We start from the raw sequence: 12,249 nt of genomic DNA on the forward strand, positions 1-12,249 counted from the left end.
TATATATATATATAATGAAAAAAATTTTTTAGCAATAAATCCTTTTTCTTATCTGTCTCGTTTGGAGTGACATGCTTACCTCTGTCACTTTCCCTCGGTCTCAACGTTCCTCTCATTTCCAAAAATCTCTTTGTCGCTCTTCTGTGTTGTTCAATCAGACTGTTGTGCAGTTGAACAACCTCTTGACTGGCGCTGCTGAATAATGTTGTGCCTCTTCATTTCAATTAGCGGACCTCTTTGCCTTCCAGTCCCAATCACTCCGTTCCTCCTCCCTCTGTCGCTCTCTCCTCCTCCTGACACAGAAACCGAAACCAAGGTCAAATGTTTTATTTTTTTATATATGTTTTCCGCGTTGTTGGTCATTTTGAGTATATTTTTGCATCTGTGCTCATCTAAATGATTAGAGGAGAAAACACTTGAGAAATTACACCTGTTCACTCTCAATCTAGCATTCAATCTGTTTCCTCCCCCATGAGTGCCCTATCTGCTTTGACCTCTGTGTGATTGACATGGTAATTACCCAATCAGCAGATTGATGGCAGCACTGTCACAATAGAGGGGATTGAAGTAGTCTCTTGCAAACTCACTCGCTTCCTCTCCTCTTCTCTCGTGATCACTCCATCGTGCACGAATCCCGAGCGCTTTTGTTTGTTGTGAGTCAAGATAAGGGGGATAGACTGAGCGAGGAAAGGATGACACGAGAAGAAGGGTGCGAGCCATGAAAGGGAGAGTGGGGTCTCTAGCCTTGTTGCCACATGTGGGCTAAATTGCTCAGCTGGCGGAGGTGGGGAAGGTCACAGTCGAGGAGCTGGCAGCGTGAAATCAAAAAAGAGAAGAAGAAAATGTAGACAGAAAGGAAGCGTGAAGACTGAGAGAGAAGGGAAATGAGAGAAGAGGAAACGAGGAGGTTAAGAAGGTGTGTGTTGGACAAAAGAGAAGGAGCAGGAGAGAAGTTTGATTCTCTGCAGAAAGGGTAAAGATCAGTGAAGTCCTTTTATCTGCTGTATTGCTTCACCTTTAAAAGCCTGTCCATAGAGTCATTAGCCCCTCACTGAAAGGTGTGTGAGAGCGTGCCTGGTTGTGTGAGAATGATGTATTGAGGGCAAAAGGCTTCGTCTCCCTCAGTTGTGCTGTCATGAAATCAAAGGCCCGTATTGTTCGAATGGGTCATGGTGCTTGAATTGGAGGCCACAGGGTTAACACCCCATGATCCACTCTTTATTCTCCACTGACACAATCCTGTACATGACTGATTGGACAGACCTGGCATCTAACTCTCCTCCCCCCGTCTCTCTTCGTGTGTGTGTTTGTGTGCAGCAACGATGTGGCCGGAGCTCTCGACGCAGCCATGGAGTGTCAAACGCTCTACCACAAGTTTCCGCTCACCCATAGCATCTTGGTGGCTCTGGTGGAGAAAGGAGACACCGATTTACTGCAAAAAGGTTAATTTCTGATCAGTCTAACCACCGTTATCACAACACTAATAACAATTTTGTACTACAAGCAAGAAAACAAAAAAGTCAACAAACACACTTTGTAATTGTTTGTTCTCTGAATATGTAATGTGGAAGGCTCTCAGCTGTTACCACATTGAAGTTTAACTCAAAATCTAAAAATAAATTGAGTTGTAGCAGGGCTGAGCGTCCTCCCAAAAAAATCTCTCCCAAATTTGATTTTCGATTTTAAACAATTTTGTTTACCACTTAGTGCCTCTGTTTCAGGTGTTGAAACAAATTTGTTTTACTCCTGCTTTTTGTAGCAAGAGCCTTCAAACAGATATTGCAGTGAGGTGTACTAGTCCAGTATTTTACAGAAGTAAAATACTGGGATTAATTAAGTATCAAACAAAACAAAACTGGAGGACAGAGGTCTTCAACCTCCAAGTCCAACCTCAGGGTCTGAGGTTGCGAAACCTAACCAATTTCAGAAAACTGAAGAAACAGTGCCTTTTTTGGTAAGTAGATCCTCCTTGCTATCTGCCATATTGTCATGTCATGTACCAAGCATTTTAAGGGACAGGTGTGGTGACTTCTAAACTACAGAAGCCCCAAAGAGGGCAATGGTGGGGGGGGGAAAAATCCAGATTTTCCCCAAATTTAATTTTTATAAATGGCAAATTTGAGTTAATCGATTAAATCTATTTACCGTAATTTGTAGCCATTTTTGTGCTTTACAATGTCAATTAGCTGTGGCAGCCATCTTGAATAGGGTTGACCCCTAAATTAATCATTTGTATGTGGACATCCAGTGATTATTTGTGTTTTGTTAAAGGGGCAATATCATGTAAAATAACTTTTTTGAGTTTTATATCATCTTATAATGTTCTACTCTCATAAAAAACATGCCCAAAGTCTTGCTTTGACTCATTCATGCATGTTTGAGAAATCCTGCAGCGTTTTTAGGAAGCCATGGTGAGTTGCAAAACAAGAGGTGGAAACCAGAAACGCCTTTTGGTAACAGAAACGCCCCTGGGACGTGTCGTTAAGCCGAGCTTCCTCATGGCACCTAGCTTCTGAGCTCTCAACATTAGTTGTCACTCAGTGAAGCTCTTTTCAGATTAAAAATGCCTTTGAGGAAATGTGTTTTCAGATGCCAAGTAAACTGCATCATATCACACGCACGACCCCCCCCCCCACCACCAAACGGGACGGAACAAAAGCAGAAGGAGGTTCTTAAAGAGACAGAGGCCAATTTCAAGGCRTTTAGAAGAGGAAGTGATGAGAAGAAAAGTTTATTTTTCTATTTAAACATTAAAAAACAGCATTTTAATAACAGCTAAATGTGACAGATACTTCATTATGGTATAGTATTTTAATATATGCCTGAGAAACACATAATATTGGCCCTTTAAAATCTTCACTGCTTCTGAGATATTTTGCCAGCAGACAGATGAACAAACACACAGGCGGTTACATGATTACCTGCTTTTGATGGTGGTAGAGGAGGATTTTCATGTTAAAAATACAAATAGAGTTAAACATTGTGATTTCTTCTTTAGTTTTTGAACTCTAACCTGTTAAACTTTTGTGTTTCCAAAGTGCTTTTTCAGTGTTTGCATTAAGCGCATGTGTTAACAGGTGCCAGCAATTCCAAGAGTGCATAAGAGGACCACAGGGTCAAAGGTTTAGACCAGGGTCATAGTGAAGCACCCCAACTAATCACATTTAGAACAGCCTCTCTATAACTCAACAGTGAAAATGTCAAGTTCAGTGAGCCGGAGGGGGCAAGTGGCTTTTGAGTGTGTGAAGGTTGAGGCCGTGCAGTGGAGCACCTCTCCACATGCTGTCCTTCCCTTTCAGCCACACACATCCTAAAAGGTGACAAGCTCTCAAAAATCAGTCACCTCACCCTAAAATAACAAAGAAAGTTAGGTTCATAGCAACATTTAAAACACCCAACCACAGATTTTTAAAATGCCAAAATTATTCCATCTCCTACTACGTTAATTAAATCTGAGCTGAGTAGTTTTAACTCATTCTGTTGTTGGGGAGGTTGAAAACTTTCGAAATACAAAAATTTACATCAACTACAGGTGCTGAAAAGTCAGAGTGAACACCATTTTCCAGTAAAACAAAATGCAAAAGCAGCCTTTAATTTAGAAATGTTATCAATCTTAAAATGACAAACCAACTCTTGTTTGTAAATGTGGCAATGATAATTCTAAACCTTATTCAATTTCTGAGTGACAAAGAATTTGCAAAGCACAAGACTGTAAAGAAAGCGGTGTTGCTTTTCATCTTTGGCTTTGCTGAATGTGCAGTCTCATTTGTTTAGCTGAACGTTTGCAGTCTGTTTGTGTTTGTTACCTGTCCTAAAGCTGCTGCACAGAGATAGTCCATAACGCTGAGCTTGGATGATTTGGTGAGTTCACCAGGAGAGCTTAGGCTTTGACTCGGGGAATTTCCGTGTGTGTTTGTGAGTGGACTTGATACGAGTGCTTTGTGCCTGGGACGTTGTGCCAAATAATGGAATCTGGGGGAAATGAAGAGTGTGCTCTGTTTGATTGCCTCTCTGACTGACGTTTTGATTCATGACCTTTCTCTGTTCTGTTTCCCTCTGCTCTATTATCTTTTCAGCCTTGGACTTTATTTCTCGGGAGTATGGGGAGATGGCCATGATGTATGATCTCTTATTCGTCTTCCTGCAGACAGGCCGTTACAATGAAGCTCGCAAAATCATTAAGGTAAGCACGCACATGGACATAGATGCTGTTATTGTTACCAAATTGACCAATTTGACTTATTTTTTTGGTGCTGACATATTGTAGTGCTGGGCGTATGACCCAAATTTTATATCACGGTATTTTCAGCATTTACACCGGTTTCACGGTATATCACGGTGTTTTCATCACAGCTCAGCTGATAATAAAATGTACAAACACTGTTTATTAACTTTTCTCTTTTATTGTACCTCTGTCTGTGTTGCTGTTTCCCTCCTCTATGTGTCTTTTCTCTGACTGGTGGTTGGAGACAGTAGTCACGCATTTTGGTCCGGTCGTGAAGGAGGAGGGTTAAGAAAATATTATGATCGGGTCTATTGTTTTATGTTATTTAATAAAGCTTATCAGCACGACTCACCTTGCACACCAGTCAACTCAACTCCACCACAAAACTTCTTCCCCCATGCTTTTCACAATAGAACCACGCTAAAGTCTCCATGCGTCTCCACGTCTCCATAACGACGCTTGTTTAATCTAACCGTGGATGTCACTGAAGAGGTGTTTACTACATTCAGCGATGGCGAAAACGGGATGTTTTTTTAACGTCAGTCAATATAAGCAGCGGACTCGGCACCCGCTGCTGCAACAAACTGCTCAACAATAACATTAGCATGCTAACGCACAGCGGTGCTGCGAGGAAAAGTGTCCCCCGGGAAACAAAAGTTCACTGGCGGCTGCAACGAAAAGTTCCGCACGTGTTCAGGCCATTCATACCGGTATGTCGGTATTCAGAAAATTCACATCATAACAAAAATAAAAATCAGTATTCGGTACGAACCGATATACCTCCCAGCACTAACATATTGTACTTTTCTAAAGATAAATGGGTTTAGAAATCCAATATGTCAGGAATATTGTGCTCAAATGGGAGGCAGAAAGACTACTTTTATAAAAGTTAATTGAAATACTTTATTAAGGCTATCAGGAAAATTATTTTGTCACGTTGTCTCATCATTAAAGTAATTCAAAAGACAGAATACAAACATAAGGAAGGGTCTCAACAGGGATGGAAAAAGAAAATGTGCAAGTTTTGTTACTTAATCATGTCAGCAGGACACAACTTCTCACTTCCTATGGACCGTAAAACAGGCTTGGGACAGTAGCTTAAAGCTAAATTTTGCAAAACAGTAGCTTATAGCTAAAATGAGCCAAACAGCAGTAAAAAGCAAAAACAAATTGGTAGCTAACAATTAAAGCTAGCAGAACAGTAGCTAGCAAAGCAGTAGCGCAAAGCTAAGTGCTTAAAATTGCACAAAGTATGCAGGAGAAGCTTCATTCACAAGGATTTTGGAAGAAACTACACTGCTCAAAAAAATAAAGGGAACACTTAAAACAACGCACGCTAACTCCCGATCTTAATCAATGAAATATTTGCATTGAGTACTTTGTTCTGTACAGAGTTGAATGTGCTTCTCAAAAGTTTGATTTACTTGGACTTAGTGTGCGTTGTTTAAGTGTTCCCTTTATTTTTTTGAGCAGTGTATAAACAAGTGGAGTAATTGAGTAATTACTCTGCATTTACAGAGTGAATACTAGAAACGGAAATTAAAAAATACAAGTAAATTTACAAGAAATAATGGTCTGCAGGACTATCATAGCATTTTGTCTGAGGCCCACACAGGATATGCATGCTGGAATTGCCATCCTCCTTTTTGTTGTTGTAAACAATCTGACCTGAATATTTTGTGAATATGTATTTCTTTGTCATCTCAAGTCCTGCTTTAAGCCCTGTAGATTAGTGTGAGGAAAAAGATCAGATAAGAAGTGATTTTCACATGGATAAAATCCGAAGCCGGGGACTCGACCGCAGCGTAGAGTGATTGATAAACAAGTGAAACAAGGGATGAGCCTGACACTAATGGAGGAGAGACAAGGCCATTAACGTGTTTGATCAGGATGAGAAGAAAGGAATGCCTGAACTCCCTCTCTCTCTGACATCACTTTTTATCTCTTGTCCTGGTGCGCTTTAAAACAGAGATTTGTCCCTCTTGAGGATTGAGATGCTCTTAGATATTATCAACATGTTGTTGCTGTGGCTCTCATTCCCCTCCACACTAAGATTATGACTGCTATCCTGCTTATGTGATCAGCTACATGCCAGTGATGTGTGAGGGCGGCAATAAATCAATTAATCGCATGATAAATCAAAATGAGGTCGATAATTTTCATTTGTCAGCTTGTTTTTTGTCGTGTCTCCGTCTTTTCTACTCAGAGTAGGGTGAAGTAAAACCATGTATTTGCCAGATGTGTGATCTGGTAAGCTCTGTAGCATAAGAGCCCCGTGAACTGGCCTCTTCGGTTTTCTGAAGCCTTCTTTCAGTTGGCGATGACTCAGAACACCCTAAGGGTACCGTACTGATTATCGGGGTTGCCGAGAGGTTTTACATTATGTAAGCAGCGTACAGATGACCACGGTTATTTCATGAAAACCAAGGAAAAACAAAAGAATAAATTGTGCCAGCTTGAATAGAGGAGATAGCTACTGATGCTACAGCGTCATTAGCTTATGTGTGTTGTTTTCACAAACGCCATTTCCTGTTCATCTGTAACTTTACGTAAATTTTATCAACTCCCGTAAATTTCACAAGTGTGACCGCAGTTATTTTCTGAAGCCAGAGGAAGACACATACAGAATAAATAACGCCGGCTCGGCTAGAGGAGGTGGGTAGTGATGTCCATTCCAGTTCAGTTTGCAACTTTCTTTTAAGATATGTAAATTTTATAAACTTCTGTAAGCTTTGTAAGTAGGGGTGAGGGGTGTCGTTGAATTAGTTTAAAATGGTCTAACAATATAATCTTTCATCGCAATATATTCTGAGACAATTTATCATCCAGCAAAATTTGTTATTGTGACAGGCTGTGTGAGTGTTTTGTGTAGGCAGCCTAGTCAAGGACCAGAAAGTTTGAATCTCAGTGAAATGCATTATTTTGTCAGTTGAAATTATTGAAAATCTATGATTTGGTTGATTACATCATTTTGCAGATTATGTATAAGGCTCATAAAAATATATTACCTTTGAACATTCAATCGATCTTTGTTAGGAGACAAAGCTACTAAAATTTAAAAGGGATAGAGGTGTTTGTGAAACCTAAAATCCGAACTAGTTTGAAGGAACGATGTACTTCAGTGCAAGGAATAAAATTATGGAATAATCTGGAGAATATTAAAAGTGCAGGATCATCGTATAAGTTTAGGAGAATGGTAAAATCCAGTCTGTTGAAGAAATATGAAAGACATATGTATCCTTAAAAATTGTCTGAGAAAGTTTTTAGTTTTTTATTAATTTTTTTTCTTGTTTTTTATTATTGTTTGAATTTCTTTTGATGTAAAAAGGTGCAGATATAAGATTTTTTTCTTCCTTCTGCTGTCTTTCATTTTATTTTTCATTTGCATTTTTTTTTTTTGTATACGGAATTTGCTTTGTTTTTTTTAAATGGAATGAATAAACTAAACTAAATGTTGCAGATGGGCTCCATGTATGAAAAGATAGAAAAGATTTAAGAACGATTGAAGTGTCGGTGATTTATGAGACTTTGCTTTAATGAAATTTCCAATGGCATCTTTTGTACAAACCATGCTTTTTAAAGTGTACCAGAACTAATTTCTGTAAACCTTAACTCTAGAACTTATTCAGTTGTAGATGTACATTCAATAAAAATGTTAAAATCTGTCCAGCGGTTTGTGAGATATTTTGCTAATGAACAAACACAGAGACCTATTTATTTATCTATTTATTTATTTATTTATAGATTGAATTTATTGATTGATTGAGGAAAGTATAGGGAAAAAAGGAAAAACTTTTGGATATTTCAGGGGCCACTTTTCAATTAACCTGCATAGAATTTTTGCCAATGACTGAATTAAAAGTTCACTTTAAGCTGTCTGTTATTAATCTTGCGTCACAGTTCATCAGGTGACTACAATAGAATCATATTTCTCATCACTCAAAAATAAATAGTTACACACTCATTCAAACGCACAAATACCTTTTTTCCCCCCTCTTTTTGAGAGTGTCAAGTGGTGGTCCAGAGTGGTTTCTCTCTTTAGGCTCTGTTTGGTATAATTGGCAGCTGATTAATCACAGCTAATTAAATGTAATGATAGAGAAAGGTGGCCAATTTTGTGCTAAATGGTCACGCTTAGGTAGGGGATTGTCAGATGGCCGGGTCTATTATTGCAGCAGGCGTGTGTGTGTCTGTGTGATGGTCAAGGTTAGGTAGTGTTGCAAAAGAGTGGTGAGCTATTATGTGTTTTTGTGTTGGGGAGCGAGATTTAGCAGTGTGTGTGCACGCACTAAGTGGTCATGTGATTAACAGAATTGAAACATTAGGAACTGAGACGGAGAGGGTTTGTTAAGTGGAGGTGAGGCGAGGTCAGTTTTAGCCTCTTTCTTTTTTTTTTTAAATACATTCAAGAATGAGATAGAAACCTGTAAAGATGTTTTGACTCCTGAAGGTCACAAACAAACTTAAAGAAGCAACACAATGTGTTGTATTTACTCGACTGCATGTTTGTGAGGATTGTCCCGATAATCTGACCAGTTACTTTTTTTTTCATTAATTCTCTGACAGCCATCACTGGTTGTTGTTGTTTTTTCTTTCTGTTTTGAATTCTTTTGATTTATGTCATCAGTGTGTCGTCTTGTTTCTGAGGATTGTGTTTCCGGTTTAGATTTGGGTGATTTATCCTGACGGAATCACAATCACATTCAGAGTTGTGTGTACGTGTGTTTGTGTTTTGGAAACCCTTCAAAAAGGCAAAAAACCTTAGGCGATTGATGGCAGACCCCCGTCGGCCGCTTGGGACCGTCAAAACCCGCTCCGTTGGGTTCGCGGTGGCTCAAAGTTGTGCTGCTTTGAACCCTCAAGACTTTTCCAAGTAAAATAAATTGAAGGCAAAAAATAAAATAAATAGATGGAGCACTCGCATCGAGCCTTAGTCTCTAAGAAGATTAGACAGCCTGAGAGAGAGTGGGTACTACACATTTTAATTTGTCCCTTTGGCTCGTTGAGTAAGAACATAATGCCTCTTCCTGGGACAACCAGAGGGATGGAGAAGCAGGGGAAAAGACAGAGGAAGAGGGAGGAATTTGGAGATGTGGGGATTGAAATTGTAAAGTGGGAAGGGATGCTCATGGAAAAAGATAAAATTCATCATTTCCTTACTTTGTCCACACAGTTTGATGGTTGGCCCATGAAAGAGGCCAGTGGGGATTGAGCACTGCTGATCCTCAGATTAACTTCGAGCCAGATCGTTCTGTTTCTATTTTTTTCTCCTCCCTTCTCACCCAGATTACTGAGAAAAGAGGGAGAGTGAAATGTCTCAATCCTTGTCTTATTCAGATTGTATCAAAGCCCCAGGTTACTGATGAAATCCTGATCGCTGTTATTTCATGATAAGAATCATGAAGGCACTGCACATATCGGACTAAATCATGGCAATATGAGTCTGCAGGTCAATCTATATCAGCCCCTTATTGACCGCACAAATACTCTGCTTATCTGCATATCACTGGTGTTTTAAAAGTAAAAAAAAATGTATCTCTGGAAAATTGAGGACTACAGATGCAGAGGCGTCCAAGTCGGAGCATTTAAAAACACCACGTCAACATCTTTGTGCCTCGGTCTTTGATAGTAGAAATGGTCAGGAGGGTGGGGGTGAGGGGGGCATACTGTTTCGTAATCCATGATTGCACATATTCACAAAGACAACAGCTAAACACATTTTCAAAACAGATATTTCATTCAGCTGAAGTGTTTCTGTTTTCACACCATGGTCAATGTTCATCCTAGAAACACTTAGACTCAGTGGGTTTACATGAATCAATGAGCTTTTTATTTGTTTTAGATCCATGGATGGTTCATTCTTTGGTTTGAACGGTTCATGATAAAGTGAAAAAAAACCTGATGGGTTTTTTTTTTTTTTTTTAGAAAAACAAGTATTGCAAAAGGGTAAATGCTACATATTGTCATTTTAATGGCTAATGCAAAGACGAGCCTTATATTTTATTAGTGCACTATATTTGGGACCTTCTGGCAGAACCAGAACCAGAAATCATGGTCTAAACTCCTCGATCATAACTTTCACTTCACCAAGAATATGTTTCTTCTTTAGAGGGAGTCAATGCAAGAGCTGACAATATTACAGTGAACAAAACTGTTTTAATATTCCGAGTAATGCAGAACAGGGTTTCCATTGTTAAGCAGTCTTCCAGCCACTATAAACTGTCATCTATTTTGGAGACTTTTGTGAATTTCCTCTCTCCACATATAAAAACAACTGTATATGTGTTTTTGGATGTAGCTAGCTGAAGCAAAAAAAAAAAAAATCAAACACTGGATTTTGAATTAGTTTGAGTTTACATTTTTACTTTTGGGTTTTAAAAATGTAAAAAAAGAAAAGCAAAAAAAAACTGTTTCCTTTTTGTGATTTTATTTTGAAATGGAAAAACCAAGAAGGAAACATACATTGATTATTTTATTTCCTGACTGTTTTGTTTCTCACTTACGTTTTTTTCTGCTTTGAGTGTTTAAGCTTGTGTTGGCACACATCCCTAAAACAGGTTTTAATCATTTTTAAACAACCTGATTAATTTAATGATTGATCATTTTAAGCACAGACAAACACACACTTAAACCGGGACTCATTAGTACAACAGTTTTTATTCATTCCTTTCTTATCAGACTGTGTCTTTTGTTTCCCTTTCACAGACCCCTGGGCTGAAAGCAAAACCTGGACGCTTCCATTGGTTTGCAGAGAAATGCATTTTTAATAACGAGGTAATACACCCAAACGTGTTCACCCAACCAGCCAACAATAAGGACGATCATAATTATTAAGTAAAAATTTTTGAATCTATGATGATTTTTTGGATTTAGATGGAGGTCTTGGAGCAGTTTGTGGAGATGACAGGCACGCTGTTTGATTCTGACAGAGATGAGATGTACAGCTACATCTTCAGGCTCTGCAGTAAGTCTCCGTCTTCCATTTGGCTCCTTGTGGGTGTTTTGTGCTGCTGAACCTCTGTGTATTCTGCTAATTTGACCTCCCACCACTGCTCGTACTTCAGCGTTCTTTCCTCAGTCGCTGCGTGTGAAGGAGTGAGATCAGTCTGCAGGAAGCAGAAAATGTTGGTGTGATTGCTGCAGAACTGATAACAACTGTGATTGGAGTGTTAAAGCTGGTTGTCATTGTACCGTTGTGCACCCACCGTAGTTAGTGTGTTTGATGAATTACAGCAGAGTCGAGGGTCAGTCAGTTGATCAGATTGGAGCTTTGAGTGTTTTTTCTCAGCATGGAGCGCTTTGTCAGAAATTGCTCTCTGGGAAAGGCTGGGTGACGAGCCGACTGTTCAGCCTCATAGGTCTGTGTGTCATGCCTTTATGACAAATTAAAACCTCTCATTCCCACTGATTTTCATTTGTGGTTGATTTTCAGAGGAAACAAATAACTGGAAGAAGGCAGAAGCTGCATGGACAAAGATGCAGGAAGAGAACGTGATTCCCAGGGAGAGGACACTGCGTTTGCTGGCTAATATCCTGAAGAGTAATGGTCAGGAGGTGCCCTTTGATTTGCAAGAGGTAAAATCCCATGTTATTTAAGACTTTGATGATGATTTTTAGATACTATAAATACTTAACACTGGTGGGACAGTGCTGGGATGCATTGGGACAAAGCAGTTCTATTTCGTGTAAGCTCCGCCCTCTAAGGCTATCGCAGATGGGTACCCCCGCGCGCGCTCGCGCATTCTGAAGTATCAATAGTCTACGCCCACGTCACGTGGGCCCCACCTAGGTCCGTACACAAGGGGAGGACGGACCTGTGCTCGGCTCCCCTTTTTTCTTCAGCTTCGACTTTCTGCATGTACCATAGAAGACGCCCATACATGTAAGTGCTATGATTCTATTATATTGACATGGAATTCATGTCCGGTGCCATTGAGCTATGATCCGTTTAGCCGTCCGTCCGGGCTGCTCGGGGATCGGTCTGTCCCCGGCACAACCCGTTTTTCACTCCGGTCTCCTTCCTC

At 39.7% G+C, this 12,249-nt stretch overlaps 1 protein-coding gene across 1 annotated transcript in view; it reads left to right on the plus strand.

The window, feature by feature from the left end:
- The window catches only part of lrpprc (leucine-rich pentatricopeptide repeat containing), a gene marked incomplete in the record, with an annotated part of 81,482 nt that overhangs the window by 44,135 nt on the left and 25,098 nt on the right, over window positions 1-12,249 (plus strand). Inside the window, 5 exon segments of the mRNA XM_014030974.1 lie at window positions 1,318-1,442; window positions 4,077-4,183; window positions 10,931-10,999; window positions 11,099-11,189; window positions 11,658-11,800. Of these exon segments, the coding sequence (XP_013886428.1) occupies window positions 1,318-1,442; window positions 4,077-4,183; window positions 10,931-10,999; window positions 11,099-11,189; window positions 11,658-11,800 (535 nt within the window).

This window comes from Austrofundulus limnaeus, unplaced genomic scaffold, assembly GCF_001266775.1.
Source record: "Austrofundulus limnaeus strain Quisiro unplaced genomic scaffold, Austrofundulus_limnaeus-1.0 Scaffold0, whole genome shotgun sequence".
Taxonomy (NCBI): Eukaryota; Metazoa; Chordata; class Actinopteri; order Cyprinodontiformes; family Rivulidae; genus Austrofundulus; species Austrofundulus limnaeus.